This window comes from Endocarpon pusillum, assembly GCF_000464535.1.
Source record: "Endocarpon pusillum Z07020 unplaced genomic scaffold scaffold1466, whole genome shotgun sequence".
Taxonomy (NCBI): Eukaryota; Fungi; Ascomycota; class Eurotiomycetes; order Verrucariales; family Verrucariaceae; genus Endocarpon; species Endocarpon pusillum.
This window is the reverse complement of record NW_006916017.1, coordinates 5239-25162: the sequence shown is the minus strand read 5'-3', so window position 1 is coordinate 25162 and position 19924 is coordinate 5239. Positions and strand designations below refer to the sequence as shown.

At 50.3% G+C, this 19924-nt stretch overlaps 4 protein-coding genes across 4 annotated transcripts; 1 reads left to right on the top strand and 3 right to left on the bottom strand.

Moving 5' to 3' along the window:
- Positions 1–23: 23 nt before the first annotated feature.
- Positions 24–6172, bottom strand: EPUS_06362 (uncharacterized protein; the record flags this gene model as incomplete). The annotated part of the gene is made up of 7 exons (XM_007802034.1): positions 24–1931; positions 2036–4475; positions 4563–5080; positions 5135–5285; positions 5353–5502; positions 5649–5942; positions 6024–6172. 7 exons carry the CDS (start codon positions 6170–6172, stop codon positions 24–26), a joined length of 5610 nt encoding a protein of 1869 aa, XP_007800225.1.
- Positions 6173–7513: 1341 nt separating this feature from the next.
- On the top strand, positions 7514–9996 carry EPUS_06361 (uncharacterized protein; the record flags this gene model as incomplete). The annotated part of the gene is made up of 2 exons (XM_007802033.1): positions 7514–7955; positions 8045–9996. 2 exons carry the CDS (start codon positions 7514–7516, stop codon positions 9994–9996), a joined length of 2394 nt encoding a protein of 797 aa, XP_007800224.1.
- A 2320-nt stretch (positions 9997–12316) lies between these two features.
- EPUS_06360 (uncharacterized protein) lies at positions 12317–13861 on the bottom strand (the record flags this gene model as incomplete). Its single annotated transcript, XM_007802032.1, has 1 exon — positions 12317–13861. One exon carries the CDS (start codon positions 13859–13861, stop codon positions 12317–12319), a length of 1545 nt encoding a protein of 514 aa, XP_007800223.1.
- A 1783-nt stretch (positions 13862–15644) lies between these two features.
- Positions 15645–15989, bottom strand: EPUS_06359 (uncharacterized protein; the record flags this gene model as incomplete). Its single annotated transcript, XM_007802031.1, has 1 exon — positions 15645–15989. The coding sequence occupies one exon, from the start codon at positions 15987–15989 to the stop codon at positions 15645–15647; it is 345 nt and encodes a 114-aa protein (XP_007800222.1).
- Positions 15990–19924: the final 3935 nt, after the last annotated feature.

Sequence of the window (19924 nt, the reverse complement as noted above, 5' to 3'; positions counted from 1 at the left end):
CTGTTGCTGCGATTTCATCGTCATTAGAGCGGGTTCGTCCACGCGGGTAGCCCATTCCATTTCGTTTCAAAGTCTTCAATGGACTTTATGAAATCCCGATGTTTCTTTTTCTCGTCCAACACCGCCTGCGTATCAGCCGCGGCGTCCTTCCACTTGTCCTTCTGTGCCTGCGTGACCCACGCAGCGTTCATCTTGGGAAGGAAATTATTGACGAGGCCGTTGGTCTTGGACTGCATGGTGGTGTACTGGCCCTTCATGTACCTGAGCCACTCGGACTCGAGGTTCTGCTTCGACCATTGCTGGTATCCAGCGCGCTGGTTGGCGGGCAGCAGGGTCGAGTCGAGGGCGTCGAGCACCTTGCCGATCCGTTCCGTCTGGGTCTTCATGGTTGTCCTGATGGTCGGGTGGCTCTGGTAGATGCGAGAGCCCATTGTACTGCGCATCTTCTGGAGAATCACCTTGGCTTTTGCATAGTTGGAAAGGTCCTTGGTCCAGGAGTCAAAGTCCCACGGGTTTGCGGATGCCCAGGGTCTCGTCTTGGAAGGCGTGTTGATGGCGGACTCGAGGGCGACAAACTCGGACCTCTTGAACGTCTTTGTCGGGTACTGCGCCGCAATGTGCATAATGGGGTTCCAAGCCTTGCCGACGCCGCCGGTCGTGTCCTGGCCGGGCCACACGAAAGGGAGCACATCCCACAGCTCGTCGACATAGTCACAGAAGGAGACGGTGGCTCCCTGGGCCGCATTCGGCTTCGGGTCGGGCAGCTTAGACTTCTTCTTGTCGAGGTGCTTGAAGAACAGGTCGATCATCTGGGCCTCGAGGACGTGCTCCGTGTGATACTCGACGTTGGCGGCGCGTGCCGTCAGGGGGCTGCCAAAGTCAAAGTTGCCGCAGTCATCGGGATTGACCCAGCCCCAATTATCGCCATTCAGCTGGCCGCCCGGGGGGAAGTCGTTCGAGATGTCGCAATTTCGATTACAGGCCTTGACCAGCTTGGGCTTGGCTCTCTTGTCAAACATGTGCAGTATCTCGCCTCCTGCGTGGTCGCCATGGCCATCACTTCGCTGCTGATGAGCATGGAAATGTGCGGCGATGGCGTTTTCATCAATGGTGGACGTCGGCGTCAGCTTCTCCCTCTTGTGCTTGGTCGCATCTCTCCAGGCGCCGCCCTCGTTGCTCGTTTCCAGGGCATCGTATGCTTGCTCGCACGTGATGCCTTCTTCACCGTCTCGAGAAGGGCAGAAGAACTCGCCGGCGGGGAGGCTGAACGCTGGGCCGTATACACCACCTCTCTTGACCAGGGACGACATGTGCCCGCCGGAGATGTGCCTCGTGCGCAGGCTGGCGCCGTAGCTGTGCATGGACTCCACATCGAGGGCTCTGTAGGCACCGGGCCCGGCAGCTCCCAACCTCGACATGTTTCTGGTCACGTCCTTGTCTTCGGCGCGGCCCTCGATGAGGAGGTGGTCGAGACCTCGGCGACTTCTCCTGGAAGGTATCGGGCCTAGGTCGGGACAAGTGCCGCCCTTGATGATGGTCTTCTCCCACTTGTCCGTCAGGTCAACCTCACCACCAGCCCAGCCAAACATCTTGGGCGCCGTTGCTCTCGCGAACAAACGAGCGCCGACATCGAGACCGTAGGTAAAGGGGCACGTTCCCGTGGTCGAGATCCCCGCTGCGAACTTGGTCGTTAGGCTGACCTCGCCCACGACTGCGGCGGCCGCCGGGTCAATCTCCCACTTGTCGACGAAGCGAACGCCAAACTCGGCAGCGGCCGACAGCTTAAAGGTGACATCTCCGGAAGCTGTGACGCCTGCGTAGAATTCAGGCTTTTGGATCCCCGAGAAGTCGCCCGTCCGATCGAGGCTTGGCTTGCTGTTGTCGATGAGCTCGGGCTTGTAGGAATTGGTGTCGGGCATGACTTGGCGGACCTAGAAAGAAGCATGAGTCGTTAGCAAGTGTTGTGTTAGTGGGTATTGATAGAAAAAGAGGCAAAAAGGGGCTAGTTGCTGGAAACAGGGGCTTTGCTACTCACTTCCCACTTGGCAATCTCAAGCTTGGTCTCAATCAAGCCAGCCATGCCGAGGGAGGCATCGATGCTGCCCTCGACAGTGAGCTGGGGGCCTATGGTGGCGATTCCGGGAATCTTGAACGAGGCACCGGGGAATGGCAAGTTGAGAATGACCTTCTTCTTCTCGTACGTCACGCGGGCGAGGGCCTCGAGGGTGACCACACCGGTGACCTTACCCTTGTTGTAAAAGGTCAGGTAGCTCTGGTCGAGGTTGAGGGGCGGGGTGAGACTCTCGACGATGAGGGTGAAGCCGAAGCTAGACTCGACCTCGATGTCGAGGACGGCCTGGCCGAGCAGGTGGCCGTCGTAGTTGACGCCCTCTACCGATCCGGGGCAGTCCCACGACTCGTCAAACAACTTTGCCGTGACGCTGTCGTCGTACTTGTGCGTGAACTCGCGCTTGATCTCGGGTTTCACGAGGGCCGCCAGCCACTCGAGGATGCTCTTGCCGAACCACCGCTCGTGCAGGTCCCGCGAGGCAATCTTGTCAAAGTGGAAGTCGTCGCGGAATTCCTCCTCGAGCCAGCGCACCGGGTTCCCGCCGACGTCTTCAAGCGTGCGCTTGGCGAACCTCTTGCGACCATGGACGTCTCGCTTCCGGCTGACGGACCCGGCGACAATGTTGTTCCAGTAGTCGTCCTGGTTGCTGTAGTCGATGCGCATCTGGGTGTTGCCGAGGTCGCGCGGCACGCGGTGGAAATCGTAGTCAAAAGTCAAGTCGTAGACGACAGGCTCGAGGCCGGCGAGGTGGGACAGGTGACGGGGCAGGAGCTTGGTGTGGTCACTGCCAGGGGCCGGTGCCATGCTCTTGGCGACGGCATACTTGCCTGGGCCACAGCCCTTGGGCATCTGGAGAATAGTCCCCGGGACACCGTGGCCGAGTCCAATCTTGTGGCAGTTGCTGTCCGGGGTGTGGTCGTTGCAGACCATGCGGACCGTGTGCTCGCCCTCGGAGACCGAGTCGTTGCAGTCAAAGACGTCCCAGTGGGACCCGTCGCGCTTGTCGAGCGAGATCTGGAGCGCCTCGGGCGAGACGAGGACCACGAACGGGAACGCGGCATCGTTAGGGTCATCGTCGCCGCCGTCCGACGTCTTGTCCGTCTCGAGGGTGAAGTCCGTGTCAGAGCCGCCCTCGGGCGGGTGCTCAAACAGGTTCTTGAGGTCCACGGGCAGGAAAAGGGGCTCGCCGTCCGACTCGCAGCAGAAGGTGCGGACACGGGACAAGTGAATGCCGCAATTGTCGCTACCGCCAAAGTACGAGTCGGTGATCTGCACCGTCTTCATGTCCGGGCAGTGGCCGTCGAAGCAGTTGCCGGGCTTCCCGTACCAGGCGCAGTTCTTCCACTTAGCAATCTCTTTTTCAGGGCAGCAGTATAGCTTCTGGGTGTCGATATCCATCTCGTCGAGAACCTCGAGCAGGACTAGACCCGTAAGGGCCGCGAGCGGGTGCGCGCGACCGACAACCCGCAAGATGATTTCGGCGACGTCGTCGAGGATGTCGAGGACGGTCCCGGAGAAGGTCAGGGGCAGCTCGCCACTGTGGCACTTTTCGCCGACGCCGCGCCACTTGCAGATGTTCTTCTCGCCCAGGGAGCTCTCGCAGCAGTGCGCCATTTGGCCGTCCCAGCAGTCGTGGCCGCCGCCGTACTTGCTCATGTGCGTCATGACCTCGTCGTCCTTGCAGTAGCCGTTGCACCACCTGGTCGCGCCTCCGCGCCAGGTGCACGACTTGGGGTCAGGGGCTCCCGACAAGGGACAGCAGAGAGTGCTCTTCTTGTTCTTGCCGCACTTCTGGTCTGTGATCTTGATCTCGCCCGGCTTGCAGTCTTCAACGCCGCAGCTCGTAACGTAGCACATCTCGTTGGTGCCCGTCCAGTTCTCGTCACCCTTGTCGATCGACTTGAAGTCGCCCAAGGGCTTGGGGTCCAGGACGGCAGCCAGGGCAGACATCTCGGCGTCGTCCTGGTCGATGGCCCAGATCAGATAGCCTCCGAGGCCGAGCTTGGCCGCGAGGTCCTTCTTCTGCTTGAACGTCTCCTTGTCGTCAAACGACACCCACTGGTCAGTGTTCCAGGTAATGTACTTGACACCGGCCTCCTTGTCGTGGACGGGCTTGATCTTGTTGACTTTGATAACCTGCTGGATCTCGCGGTAGCTCAGGATGCCAGACTCGCCACTGCACGCTCCTTTGGTGGCGCCTCCCTTGAAGAGACAGCCGGGCTTGTTGCAGGACGGATCGGCCAGCTGGAACGCGCGACCGTAGAAACCGAGACCCATGTTCAGCTTCTTGGCCGGGACGTCGTTTCTCCAGAAGAGGTCAAACGCCAGGCTCATCTCAGTCAAGTTGGTGTGGCCGTAGATGTGAGACCCAATCGGGTTATCACGATCCCAGACACCGTGAAGACTATACATGTGATTAGTCGAGGTGCGAGGGAGGTGGCTGTCAGGGTGTCTACAGGAGACAAAGAAAAGAAGAAGAAAAATCACTTACTCATATGACATGACGTTGACAAAGTCGGTATAATCAATTGACTTGAGATCAAAGTGGCGCAGATACCAGAAGCTCGTCGGCGCTGTGTAGGACACAATGTACTTGACGGGCTGCTTCTTGTTCTCCTCGTCGAGCTCCTTAAGGAACTGGGTGAAGTTCTCGCCGTCCTCGGGGACACCACCGCGATCGTCCGCGCCAGGGTACTCCCAGTCAAAGTCGACACCGTCAAAGGCGTACATGCGGAGGAAGGACATGAGGTTGCCGATGAACTTGGACCGGTTCGCTTTGGTACTGACCATGTTGCTAAACACCTTTTGCAAAGGGCCCGGGTCGTTGTGCGTCCATCCACCAATGGCAATAACCATCTTGAGGGCAGGGTTCTTCTTCTTGAGGTTGGTGAAGTCTGTAAACAGCTTATCGGGCAGGTTGTCCATGCCGACGATCTGAAAGTCCGGCATGATAAAGGCAAAAGAGAAATACAGATGAGTCAGGGAGTTAACGGGGATGTCGTCCAAGCCCTATCTCACGGTCAGTGGGACATAGACGTTTGCTAGGGAGTAGAGTATACTTACCATATCCTGACATTTGGAGTCGTGTCTCCATGCCTCGTAGTATCCAATGACACGGTTGAGCTGCTCGGAAGCCTTGTCCTTGGGACCTGGCTGATCGCAGTTGGACTGGCAACCGCCAGTGGCTCCATGGTCCTCCTTGTCACAGAAGTCGCTATTTTTCACAATCGTCAACACTGGTCTGCTCCGCCGGCATCTTTATACTTTGGACCTGTACATACTCTGTCATTCCGCAGAAACCCCACTTGCCACAGCAGACATTCAGGAGACACTCCTGGCCGGGGACAGCTGCGTTCTTGCCGCACTCTGCCTTGGCATCGCAGTTGGACCAGCACACCTCATTGGGAGAGATTCCAGATGTGCCGCACGCTCTATTATAGGGAGGGAAGAAAATATTAGCCCTATTCCAGAACAATAGCAACAACAATAACAACAACAACAACAACAGCAACAAGCGCAAGAAAAGACATGATTCAACGAGCCACGCGACTGGCAAAAGGGGGGAAGAGGGACCTACTCCTCGCCGTAGTTGCACTGGCCAGTCTCCTTGGGACAGCAGGCCTTGTTCTTGCAAGGGCGGTCGGGACCGCAGGTATAGTCGTCGCCGCCGACTACCTGTCTCCCAAACAGGGAAGACAGCTCGGTGCGTCCTACCAGGGACACGCCAGTCTCGAGTGACGCAGGGACGATTTCGCGCCCGTCAGCGTCAACGACACCGCTGTTGTCGCGAGCAGCGACAAGACCGGGGCCGTCAGCACTGCAGACTGGCAGCTCATGGTCACGACGGTTCTTGGCCGAGTAATCAAAGGGTCTGGAATGTTTTCATGGCGAGTCAGCAAAATGAGCTCTACTGGTCCAGGTTGTGGGACATGGCTGAGGGAAGTTTACTTACAAGATGACGGCGCGGCACGCGCCAGGGAGTTCGGGCACCACAGCCACGCTGGCGCTACCAGGCCTTGCTGTGATGACTGCTCCAAGAGACGGGGTAATGAAAGTAGATAGAAGCACACAGCTCCATAGGAGCTGAGACCATGGTCCCATAGTTGCGTTTAGGGCTGAAGTTTTGGGGGCTCTACCCAGTAACAAAAAAATGATAATCAAAGGAATGTGGTCCCCAATGAGAGAGGGAAGGGGGGTTGGAGAGTTGAGAAGGAAAGTGTCAACCTGCTGTGCAGAGTGCGTAGAGAAGCAAGTTGATTGATAGCTACGGGGGTAGAGAGAGTAGGTCTATATACAATTGGCTGTGCTATACAGCGAAATTAAAAGCGAAATTGCGTTAGGAATCGACCAATTAGAAGCAGTAGAAACGTAGGGATTATACATATGAAATGCGGCCAATTGGCCCTCTCAGAAGGTCAACAGAAAGGAAAAAAAGAGCATTTGCAAAGGCAACAAACAAAGTCAGCTAGCCCAGATATCTTTAAAGGGAAGCCGACCAGAAAGAGAGAGAGAGAGTAGCGCGGAGAGTGTCGTCTGACAAGAGGGCTTAGATGGTGTTCTGGACATCTCCCTCAATTAGTCAGGTCATTGTGAACGAGCTTCTGTACGGATACGCCACCCCTTCCATGGTTACATTAAGGTTAAAAGGGGAGACTGAGCTAACGCAAGGTACTGCCCAGTTGCACCCTATACACAGAAGCGGGACATTCAGCACGTATTAACAGCATCCACAGGTCAGAGTTGCAGTGCATAATAATCTCATTTAATCACCAGAATCTTTTCCATTTTAGGCAGGTGCTAGTGGATTGTATAGTGTTAACCTTCTGAGAGGGCTAAGTAATTAACCGTGTTCAATATATATAATCCTTACATTTCTACTGCTTCTAATTGGTCAATCTCTAACGCAATTTCGCTTCTAATTTCGCTGTACAGTACAGCCAATTATACATAGATTACGCTCTCTACCCCTGTAGCTATCAATCAACTTGCTTTTCTACGCACTCTGCACAGCAGGTTGACAATAGCCTATGGTACCTAGATACTTCTGCTACCCTAGAATATCCTAGAGTATCCTAGGATGCTCTCGGGGCCTGGACTGATGGTCCTTGACATGTTGAAACCGGGCTCTTGTGACCCTTTCTCTTGCATCGGGCGGTTGTGTCCCCGTCTCATCTCGGACGGGACGACGACAAGTTGGATCGGCTGCACTCCCTTGGACCAAATTTCCCATCGGACCTGGGCAACTGTTCTGCACCTCCGTTGCTCTGGAGTCATTGACACTTTCTGACTTACTTATCACTCTTGCGGTCGCCTGTTACTCCTTGTGTCTGGGGAGACACAACACTCCCTTCCTCCCTTGTTTGGATGTGCTAGTCTCATCCACTCACTGTTCATTCTTTTAACTCCTGGTGAGAGAGGCAGGAAAATACGAACCATCAAATCATGGTGGCCTTATGGCGTTGTGTCCTTGGGCTCGGGGCTCTTCTGAGCCTGAGCCTGAGCCCCAGCCCGGTCTCCGCCGTCAAGATGCTCTACGACGACAGCCTTCCCGAGGATCTCGATGCGGCATGTTCTGCGGCCCTCATGGCCGATATCGCTTGCGATCGTCTCGTGCCGGCCCTCCGCCATGACTTCTACTACCCTCCTGCCACGCTGACCCGCATGTGTACCGCTGGCTGCGCTTCTGCGCTCCAGTCGTGGGAGAGCTCGGTCCGGTCTGCCTGTGGCAACGACATTGTCATTCCTGCCGAGGATGACCTTGACGCATCACCCATTGTGATCCCGGCCAGCCGCCGGTACATCTACAGCTTCACGTGTCTCAAGGAGAACGATGTCTTCTGCGGCCCCGTTGCGGCATTGACAGCTTTCTTCACCAATCCTGGAGGTGAGTCTCCCGCTCCGCGAACGAGCTTCGACATGATGTGATGGCCCAATTTCGGACTTGCTAGCACATTTTCACTAACAGCTTGCCAGTTTCCGTCTTCAACTACATCAACGAACTTCCCGAGGGCGCCGTTAAGCCCGCGGATTGTGACCCGTGTCTCGCAGCCAGACTGCGCCTGCGATCTGGGTCGCCCTACTTTGACGGCCCCGTCGTGGCCAGCGAGTCCATCTACCAAACCCTGACGTCCAGCTGTGGCATCACGGGCAAGCCTGCTACCACATCTACCATCGACTATTTCACCAGCCAGCCGGAGCCCACCGAGTCAGTCTGCACCGGCACCATGTACCAGATCCAGGGCGGTGATGATTGCTATAGCATCTCTAAGGCTCAGAGTGTCGGTACAGCCTGGATGCTGTCTGACAACCACCTCGGTGCTTATTGTTACGAGTTCCCAACTTCGGGTAGTCTCTGCATCACCAACACGTGCAAAACTGTCACGGTAGCAGTCAACACGACGTGCAAAGCCATCGCTACGGCTGCGAACATCACAGAGCCACAGCTGCTGGCTTGGAATCCTGTCATCAACCCGGTCTGTTCCAACCTCGACATGATGAACGGCACCACGCTTTGCATCGAACCACCCGGACCCAAGCTGCCACCCGCCCAGACGACGGATGTTCCTCCGGTGACGCCTACCACTGCTGCTCCGATCCCCTCCAATACTGCCATTGGATCTGACAAGCCCTGCGGCCGCTGGTACGAGGTCGAGGCCGGCGACTACTGCAACCTGGTGACTCTCAAGTTTGCCATTTCTCTTGATGACTTCATGTTCCTCAACACAGGCATCAACTCCAACTGCACCAACCTCTTTGCCAAGGAGAGCTACTGTATCAAGGCGGTCGGTGACATCAACAACTATCCCGGCCGTCCCGGAGATGTCTCCGTCACCATTGACCCCAACGAGTTTTTTACCGGCGTCCCCTTCACCATGTTGCCCAACGCCACCATGACCCTGGATCCAAGACCGACCCAGCTCCCGTTGGCCACCGGCGTCCGCGACGACTGCTCCTTCTACTTCAAGGGCGATGAGTACCAGTACTCGCCTGACGTGTTCGGCTACTGGAACAGCAACTGCGAGATTGCAGCGTCCAACTACAACGTCGACTTTGACAGCTTCGTCGCCTGGAACTCGCTCACGACAAACGTCATGGACCCGGCATGCGTGTTCCAGGTCGGCCTGCGGTACTGCGGCTCCTGGGGTCTGCCACCCATACAAACCACCACCGAGGAGCCCGAGCCCACCGGGACCGGGACCGGGCCCCAGCCGCCAGCGGCCACGCACGAGGGCCAGCCGGAAGATTGTGACGGCTGGCACGTCGTGTCCAGCAGTGACTCGTGCCAGTCCGTCGCCGACAACGCCGGAATTTCCCTTGCGACGTTCCTCGAGTGGAACCCCGCCGTCAGCGACGACTGTACCGAGAACTTCTGGCTCGGACAGGCGTACTGCACGCACAGGGAGGGCCAGGGCATCAGCATCACGGCCTCGCAGTCTGCTTCGACCACAGCGTCGACGACGACCAAGCCTACCGCCCCGGCTCCCACGCACACCGGCCAACCTGCCGACTGCAACAAGTGGGACGTCGTGGTAAGCGGCGACAGCTGCGGGTCCATGGCCACGGACAACGGTATTACCGTGGACCAGTTCTATGCTTGGAACCCGGCGGTATCCCAGGACTGCGTGACAAATTTTTGGCTGGGGCAGGCATACTGCGTCGGCCGATCTAGTGTCGGGGGTACCCCTACTACGACGTCGTCGCAACCAACGACAGCGAAGCCGACGGCGCCCGCGCCGACGCATACCGGCCAGCCGGCTGAGTGTAACAAGTGGGATGTTGTGGAGAGCGGCGACGGCTGCGCGTCCATAGCCAGTGACAACGGCATCACACTTGATCAGTTTTATAGCTGGAACCCGGCCGTCTCGAGGGATTGCGTGACAAACTTCTGGCTTGGCCAGGCGTACTGTGTTGGCGTTTCTAGCTAGAAATAACTATTAGGGATCTGTTATATGATTTGATTGCTACGTGGAGGTGGGGAATCTATAGTTTTGCGGAGGCTTAGGTAGGGGGGTTAAGGATACCCTACCATATGTAAGGATATTGTCGTCAATATTGTCGTCAAGGATGTATTTTCCAGAATAGACATTCTTCGGGCTAAGAAGAGAGAGTAGTGTAAAGTAAATGATTTTAATGGCGCGTGGAAAGACTTGTCTCAAAAGTGTCTCTAGGGTAGTGAGTACTATCAAAAGTGACCGATGCACTAGCCTCTTTCTGCTAAATGTCCAAACGACAAACTCCTTGAACCAGGAGATCGACCAGAGGGCTTGAGGGATCTTAGAAGGATAGAGAGGCCAAATTTGCTTAAGATAGGGACCAACCATCAACAACAATCTCCTCACCAATCGCAAGCGACAGGAGGGGTGATCACAGCTATAACGTGCCTGCGTTATAAGCGGAAGTTACCCGAATGAGACTAGCACAGGGAAATGGGGGCGGCGAGGTCGGAAGACGGCGAAGGCGAAAGGGCGCCTAGCACGCTATTTAGTTAGTTAAAATAGTCCCCGCATAGGTCTTTTGAGGCCTGGATACGGGTATGAAGAAATCAATCAATCAATCAACTCCTTAAACCCGGACTAGGGAGATAACATCCCTCTGTTAGCAATGTCCTCTATTCCCAATCCGCTAGGAATTTTTCTTTTCCTTGTTGCCCCTGCAGACAGCGTTTATATACCCTTTCATCATATTTCGGTTTCATTCCTTTTCTCCTTGTTGGACTTCCACTAGCAGCAGCAGTTGGAGAGCGTATGGATTAGCCTGTGCTGATTGAACTTTTGGTCCTATTTACCTTAGTCTGGGGGTTGCGTGCGTAGTTCTAGATATTCATTGCACTACTGTCTTCTTTGGTCTCGAAAAGAGCTGGACTTTGGACTTTTCTGATTTGATGGGTTTGTTGGCAGTGGTGGAGGCTGTTGTTCGGGCAATCCGGGCGACGTCTGTGGTGATTGAGGAAGGACTGTGCTTGCTGCAGCTGTAGCATTGACCGCCTGGCTCCCCAGGAGGCCATTTCTGTATACCGCCTCGCTACTGGCACAGCCATGATCTCGATGGACGCTTGCTTCGGTCATCGGCCAACGCTTCTTCACCACCACCACCTCCCGATTCACAACAAATACTGCTACAGAAATACTCAAAGTTCAAAGAATGGTCATTCACGACATGTCAGAATGATCATATACCAAAGCGGAAGGAAGAGGATCCCCGATCGTGCTCCTAGGCGACTCGATGATAGAGCGCATGCAGGCGACCTGTAAGAGCGCAAGCTTGAGAACCTGGCCAGCGGCCTCCATACTCAGCGATGCCTACCTCCTCGAGTCTACTGTGTTGCACAAAGAAAGACTAGAAGGTGTATTCCACGCTGGTGTCGGTGGCGACAAGTACGAAGATGTCCTGTAACTGTCTGCATGGCGACGAGGAGCGGCAGTTGTCAGGGCTTTGGGACACGCTGCAGCCATTCCAACATGACATCAAGCTGTGATTCATACACGCCGGGACGAATGACCTGCACCCAAAGCCCGGGCTGTCCGACGCGAAAGTGCAAGTCTTGCCACTTGTGCTGGAGACCATATCATCGTATCATCGTCAGCATCATCGTTCTCAACGACGTCGTCGTCCAAGACGAAGATATCACTCGCGGGACAGAAGAATTGGTTCCTCGCTTTTCTTTTGTGCAGGCATTGGAAATTAGTGCGGAAAAGGACAGTCTTCTCGAAGATCATGTTCATCTCAACGAGCAAGGATATCGCTTGTGGTTGGGATGTTTACTGCCTATGTTCGCAGGTCATTCTACCAAGGACGATTAAATGAATGAATGAATGAAGAGTCATCAATTTCAATGACACGCAGAAGCACTTGGTTGCTGTGCCCCTCGTGCATAAAACTTTTAGTCTGTCCATCTAAAGTCGCTTAAGAAGGGCCCGCGTGGTTGAATAACAAGCAATTGTCTGCACAGCGCAACTTTTGCCCACCTTACATGAATCCCAGGACAAATCCGTCTTGGTACAAACTTGTGGCGCAAACTTGACTTGTATTCTTTTCGCTGCCACCTCCCAACTGATACTGTTCATCTTGAGCATCTGCTGAGATGACCATATGCGGAATTCTTCGGGATGCTTCCTCGATGATGATGAGCATACGTTCCCACCCTCCCCAGCTGCTGCGATCGCATATTCAACCAGCCATTTCTAAAAAGGTATCAGACCACTTGTTCTCGAAATCCCCAACAAAGGATTCTGCTTGCCCGCCCGACTATATGGGTGTAGACTCGCTGTTTCCCAGCAAGTCGTGCCCCGCCGTAGATCTATACCTGTCCCACTCGAGATCGAGCCACTCCTGCCGTCCTAGGCTTTCGAACAAACTCATGACCTCCTCGCTGGGTCTCCAGTCGCCAACCTGCCACTGCACCACCGGTGGTGTTGGTGCCGCGGCAGCAGCATCGCCGTCCTCCTGCTTCTTACTACCACGCCCAGCAATGAACTTGACACCCCATCTGTGGCCCTTTCTCATCGGCAGACCATATTCCTCCACTTCTCTGTCGTCTGAAGGGTCCCACCACAGGTGCGTGAAAATCTCGGCGTCCTCGAGGCGCGGCATATTGTCGCGAGTCAGAGACTTCGCAAACGCCGCAAGCAGGGGCTCGATCCGCTCCCTGCAGGGCTCGGTGCGGAACATGTCTAGATCGTGATCGTACTCGTCGTCCGGGTTGTCGCCGTACTCGGCGTCGAGGTCCATGTCCTCCTCCGTGTCGGTTTCGCGGGGGTAGTGTTCTGTGTCTGAGATCTTGTACCCTCCTTGTTCAGAGTCGTGCGGATCCTCGCCACCGGGGCCGACAAAGTACCACCGCCCGTCTGGACGGAGGGAATGGAACTCGAGCCGGAATCGCCGCATCTGTGACCACTGCTGGTCGATTGATGCCTCGGGACTGGGGAACAGGTCTGAAGTGACCACAGCACGCACGTCGAACAGGCTTAGCTGCGCACCGAGCTTGCACAGGCCGACAGACACCGGGTCTTTATCCGCGGGATGGATCAGGTTCGGTCGGGCCACGGACTGGTCATGCCTGGGGCACGAGAAGAAAGGCCAGAAGTGCAGTGCGGCCCTGGTCAGACTGGCGGGGATTCCTTTCCCGCAGAGGTGCTTCTCCTGGTCCATGATGGCGGCGCCGAACTCGTGGCGGGCGTCTCGCAGGGGGCCCTCCCACGGCCAGGTGTAGTGCTCGCGCATCACCCTACTCGGCATGCAGGCGGGCATGGGCCGCTCCCACAACCAGGGGGCATTCCACTCTTGGACAGCCGGCAGGTGGACGAGGCACTGCAGCGGCACGAGGGGCGACAGAGGGCGTATGTCTGTCGCGTTTTCGGCGTCAGAGCCGTACGACCTTGACCTGATGGCCAGGCTGCTCACAAAAGGCAGATCTGGCAGTGTCTCGGGGTCGTGCAGCTGCAGGCGGCGCGAGTGATACCTGCGATGGTGGCATGCTGGCTCCGCTGGGTCAAAGTTCTGCGGCTGGATTTCGAGCTTGATGCCGATGCTGGCTGGCGGATCCTCCATCCCGTTATAGGCGGCGGCAATCTGCTCGTAAAAGGCACGGATGCGCACCGATATGTGGGCGCTGATGGCGATGGTCTCCTCGGCAGGTTCATGGCACGGCAGTGGCTTCTCCGCATATTCATCGACGAGGAGGAGCGGCAGCGGGAGATCATATTCGGAAACCCCGAACTTTGCGTTTAACGCTGCCTTGACCTTTTCGAAGAGCTCACTCTCGAAATCTGGGTCGGTCTCGCGAAGCGGCATGTTGATTGATATAATGTGATGGATCAGTGGGGGAGGTGGTTCTTTGCTTGGTGAGGGTGGGGGAAGTGGAGGGGGACGTGGAGTGGAGGGGAGCGGGAACGGCCATTATATACCCGGGGGGTCCGCCTGTTCGCTTCCATCCCAGCGTAGTAAATTTGGCGAGTGTGCATTCTTATTACCAATATAAAACCCAGCTGCAGATTTTCTTTCTAGCTGAGTTTCTGCACAGTTACAACCTCCTAGGTATTATTATGCGCCTGTCATGCACCGCATGGCAGGGCTAGCATGGCCTGCAAAGATAGCTAGTAGAGTAGATGCCTTTCGACGCCCTCAGGGCATGTTAGATTAATACAACTACACTCACATATTCAGTCTCATCTTTTGTTTGTCTTTCGTGTGTCTTTTCTACATCAGGCTGAGGTCGTCTAGTAAGTTAGTAGCTTTTTTTTTTAATGTTAGTTAGATTAGCTTATAATAAATAAAATTCATAAAAATCCAATGCCCGACCTACCGCTCACCCAAAGCGCGCCCTCTTCGCAAGCGAATCGCCTGCCCTCCGTTAATAAGCAACCTACCCAAATCCTGCAGCCCTCCACTCCTCTCCACTCCTCTCCCGCTCTCTCTAACGACAGAACGCAAAGGGCCAGCCTTCTCAACACAATCGAAAAACTCGAATCTTTGCCCTTCCTCCTCTCTCTGCCACCCGACAATCCATTACTCTCTCTCCTTACCCCTTTTCTCCCAGCTGTCCGCGCGTACCTTTGTACGGCCCTACATGATCCATCCCTAGTCGAGACTAGACTAGAGAAAATCGAAGCCCTCATCTCAGGCATCGACCAGAAAGTTACCCCCGGCCCTGTAAGCTACGCACGGGCAACCTGTACCGGTCTCACAGGCGCTGCCGTCCCTTGTGTGCCTGCCTAATCAGAATCTTCTTACACTGACAACCAAATCCTAGTTAAGGTCTCCTTAAAAGATGCTTACTTACTTAAACCCTTTTCTTCTAGACAGATTATAGAAAGGCTACAGATAAAAGGAAACGACTCTACTAATACCCCTAATATAGTTATAATTAAAAAGCTGCTAAGCAGTAATCTTGTACTTTAGGCCAAAGATGCCTTAGCTAAAACACGCCTATAATTAAACCTTAATTAGACTAATAAGATTTACTTATTAGCTAAGGTTTATGTCTAACTCTTTACTATACTTATTTATAGTATTAGTACTACTAGAAAAGAAGAATATAACCTTAACCTCTTAGCTAGGAATATTAAGATTAAGAACAAGAAGCTTTATCCTAGCCTCTTAATCAAAAGAGTGTGATGAATGATGCATTTCCTCTGCCATGGCACAGGAAATGCATGTGCCAGCCATATACTCAGGAGGCAACGCCTATGACTGACTCGCGGCAGCAAGCAAACTCTTGCCGTGGGGCGCTTGTTAAAGCGTGTGAGCTATCCGGACGGATTACGAATAGAGAGGTTCGCCTTACCTGATTAGGGAAGCCTAAACTTCACTATACAGCAGGAGGCCGGATTAGGAACTATGAATGCTCTGTAGCCTATGGCGTGGCCCACGCATATACAGGCCTCACCCGCTGGCGTTGGAGTATATGAATCTGTGCATGGCTACATATTCTTCGGGATGCTTCCTCGATGATGATGAGCATACGTTCCCACCCTCCCCAGCTGCTGCGATCGCATATTCAACCAGCCATTTCTAAAAAGGTATCAGACCACTTGTTCTCGAAATCCCCAACAAAGGATTCTGCTTGCCCGCCCGACTATATGGGTGTAGACTCGCTGTTTCCCAGCAAGTCGTGCCCCGCCGTAGATCTATACCTGTCCCACTCGAGATCGAGCCACTCCTGCCGTCCTAGGCTTTCGAACAAACTCATGACCTCCTCGCTGGGTCTCCAGTCGCCAACCTGCCACTGCACCACCGGTGGTGTTGGTGCCGCGGCAGCAGCATCGCCGTCCTCCTGCTTCTTACTACCACGCCCAGCAATGAACTTGACACCCCATCTGTGGCCCTTTCTCATCGGCAGACCATATTCCTCCACTTCTCTGTCGTCTGAAGGGTCCCACCACAGGTGCGTGAAAATCTCGGCGTCCTCGAGGCGCGGCATATTGTCGGACAGAACGAGAATCGCCGCCTTAAGGGCAAGTCTCGTTAGAAGCGACTCTAAGCCCTGCGACAGTGCTTAGTACAAAGACAAAGAAGTTGCCTTACCTAGAGGTATTTAAGCACGGGCCTCCTCAGAAGTTCTGCTTCTAGTTGTTAGCTATAAAGATAAAGTTTATGATTAATATAGCGCTTTTTCTAACGGAACTGTCTAAGATCACCTATATGCAGTCACGTACTAGCGGTGACGCTTATAAATTGCTTAGGTCCTACTTCAAAGACTTTGAAAGGGCCTAGATTTCAGATATCTTTACAGATATAGCGAATCGCTTTGACTCCCTATTTTAGTAAGAGACCGCTTGTTAAGAGTACTATTATCTATAGCAAAGGCAACAAGACCTTACTGCCTTTCTAAGGGACTTCTAACGACTTTTTTGTAAAGCAGAAGTCTAAGAAAAGGACTAGATTATAGACCTTCGAGATAAGGTTTAAGATAATCTAAAGCAAGTAATTATTCTTTACAGATATATATTAATTTAGGAGATAATTACTAATTTGACGTATACTAACATAAATAATTAATATATCGTATTAAATAAACTAGCAGCTAGCGCTAGCATATTAGCAAAACCTTCGATTTTTAGTACTTATTAATTTGCTAACGAATTAATAATAAAGAAGGAGAGGCTAGTAGCTAAGCTATAACTTTCAAGAGATGTATCTATAGTAAGGTGCTACTATTATAAGAAACTAGGACACTATATAAAGGATTACTCTTAAGCATAAGAGTAATCAGGAAAAGAGCTGCCTATTATTAAGACGTTATAAGCAGGCCTAATAGCGCAACTAATAAAGAAGCTATAAAGATCTCTGTTGTAGTAATAGAGAGTGATTTTAAGGCTCTATTTCTGATTAATATTAGTGTTAAGAAAGGGAAAGAAAGATTAATAATATTAGTATTATTAGATATAAAATGTTAGTTAAGCATAATTATAGATTATTAATTAGCAGAACAACTTTATAAAAAGTTGCAAATTAATATAATAGACCTAGCTAAACCTATTCTTATTTCTGATTTTATTAATAAGATCTATTAATTTATCTCTTAGGCTCTTTATTTGCCTATATATATTAGTAAACATTAGCAGAGATTATAGATCTTCTATATAACAAAGGCTATATACTTTATAATCTTAGGGAAGAAGTAGATAAGGCTACACAGCTATATTCTAGATCCTAGGGATTTGTTAGTAAAGTTTATAAGGGATTATAATTATAAAGAGTAACTTATATTTTAGCAGAACTATAAGAGTTAGAGTAACAAGCCTAAGGCTAAGGAGCAAGCAGCAGAGAAAGAGTTAATAAAGAAGCCACATAACAAATTTAGCTATATATATATAGCCAAATTTTAGGCTAACCTAATTAGGGCATTATTATTACAAGTAACAAAGATTCTTAAGCGTCCTAAAATAGCCCCGGCTATTTTACGACCTTTATGCCCTATTAAGATAAAGAAGACTCTAAGTAGTAGGACAACTATAGCTATTATTTATAGAAGGAAGGTTAAGGAGGCTAGGGCAGCCTAGTATAGCACTGAGCCTGTAAGCATTATAATATTTAAGCGATTATTAATTATCTTTAGTATAGAAATATTTATTATTATAATAAAGAACATAAATAAATATATTAAGAAACAGATCTAGCTAAAACTAGATCTAAAGGAGGTTCTTTTAATAGAATTTTAAGAATTCGCAGATGTCTTCTTAAAGGAGATTTCTAATACTCTTTTAGAGCATAAGGAGGAGTATAACTACAAGATCGAACTAGAAGCAGGTGCTGAACTGCCCTGAATACAGCCCTTACGTAAGATAAGCCTAGATAAGCTTAAAGTAATTAAGAAATATATTAAGGAGCATCTTAAGAAGGGGTTTATTAAACTAAGTACTGCCTTATTTATATCACTAATTCTTTTAATACAGAAACCCTAAGAGGGACTCTGTTTCTGTGTTAATTTTAAGGATCTAAACACTATTATAAAGAAGAATAGTTATGTTATTCCTTAGATTAATAAGACTATAAGTCTTCTTAAAAAAGCTATAGTCTTTTTTAAGCTAGATATTTAACAGGCATATTACTAGATTTGTTTAGTAACTAAGAAGGACTGCGAACTTATTATATTTAGTACTATATATAATAACTACTAATATAGGGTACTACTATTTAGATTAATCTCTGCACTAGCAATATTCTAACGCTTTATAAATAAGAAATTTATAAAGGTACTTAGAAAATTTATTATATTATACTTAGATAATATTTTGATCTTTAGCTAATTAAGAAAAGAATATAAGCAATATGTATAAGAGGTCTTACAGATTCTCTGCGAAAGTAATATTTAGGCTAACATTAAGAAAAGCGAGTTCTATACGTAGTTAGTAAAGTATCTCGGGTTAATTATAACTCTAGAAGGCATTTAGATGGATCTAGAGCATGTATAAGTCATTTAAGAGTAAGAGAAACCTAACCTAGGAGATGTCTACGTAATACAGAGATTCCTAGGGTTTATTAACTTTTATTAATAATTCTACTTAGGATTTAGCAAGGTAATAAGACTGCTAAATAACCTATTAAAGAAGGATACAAGGCGCACTTAGGATGACTGCTAGTTAGTAAAGTATCTCGGGTTAATTATAACTCTAGAAGGCATTTAGATGGATCTAGAGCATGTATAAGTCATTTAAGAGTAAGAGAAACCTAACCTAGGAGATGTCTACGTAATACAGAGATTCCTAGGGTTTATTAACTTTTATTAATAATTCTACTTAGGATTTAGCAAGGTAATAAGACTGCTAAATAACCTATTAAAGAAGGATACAAGGCGCACTTAGGATGACTGCTATACTGAGGCGTTCTAGGTCCTAAAGGACCTTGTTTCAAAGGAGCTAGTCCTCGCTTATTTCGATCCTGAGAAGAAGACAGTTATAGAGTATAACGCAAGCGACTATATAGTTAGTAAAGTACTCTTATAATAAGGGGAGGATAAAGAACTTTATTCTGTAGCATTCTTCTTAATAAGTATAGTACTAGCAGAGCGTAATTACGTAATTTATAATAAGGAACTACTAATTATTATTTATTATTTTAAGGAATAGTCGCTAGAGTTACGCTTGCTAAAAGAGGATCTTGTCTAAATACTTATAGATTATAAGGCTTTAGAGTATTTTATGTTAACAAAGAAGCTAATATATTAGTAAGCACGCTAGGCGGAATTATTATTTTAATACAACTTTAAGATTAGATATTGCTTAAGAGCTGCTAACAGAAAAGCTAACGTATTAACTTAAAGAGAAACTAAGATCCTAAGAGCAAAGGAGGATCCTAATCTGTATTAGACCCTTCTGTAATCAGACATGTTATCTGAGGAGGTAAAAGACGACCTGAAGATCTTAGTAATACAGGCGTTGCTAAAGGAGAAAGATTTGCCACTTTAGAAGAGAGTAAAGAAAGAGAATCAGGTTGACAAGACGTTCAACATGATTAGGATAAAGAAACGAATAAAGAACTTAAAAAAGAAAATATTTAGGTACAATATTTAAAATTATAAAGATAAGAAAGGAGTATTATAATATAAAGAAAAACTGACAGTATTAATAGCAATAGTAATAGATGTGATTTAAGAGATCTATAAGAGTAAGGAGACTAGGTACTCAAGCTATATAAAGACAAGGAAGGCTATTACAAATAGTAAGTACTATATCTTAAATAGATACACGTTAGTCAGGAGATTCTTACAGAATTGTTATGTCTGCAGGAGGACTAAACTTATATATTAGCTTTTTACAGGCTTGTTGTAATCTTTTTTGATTCTTAAGCGCCTTTAGTAGGATATCTTAATAAATTTCGTTACAGGATTACTAATATTAGAAGGCTATAATGTTA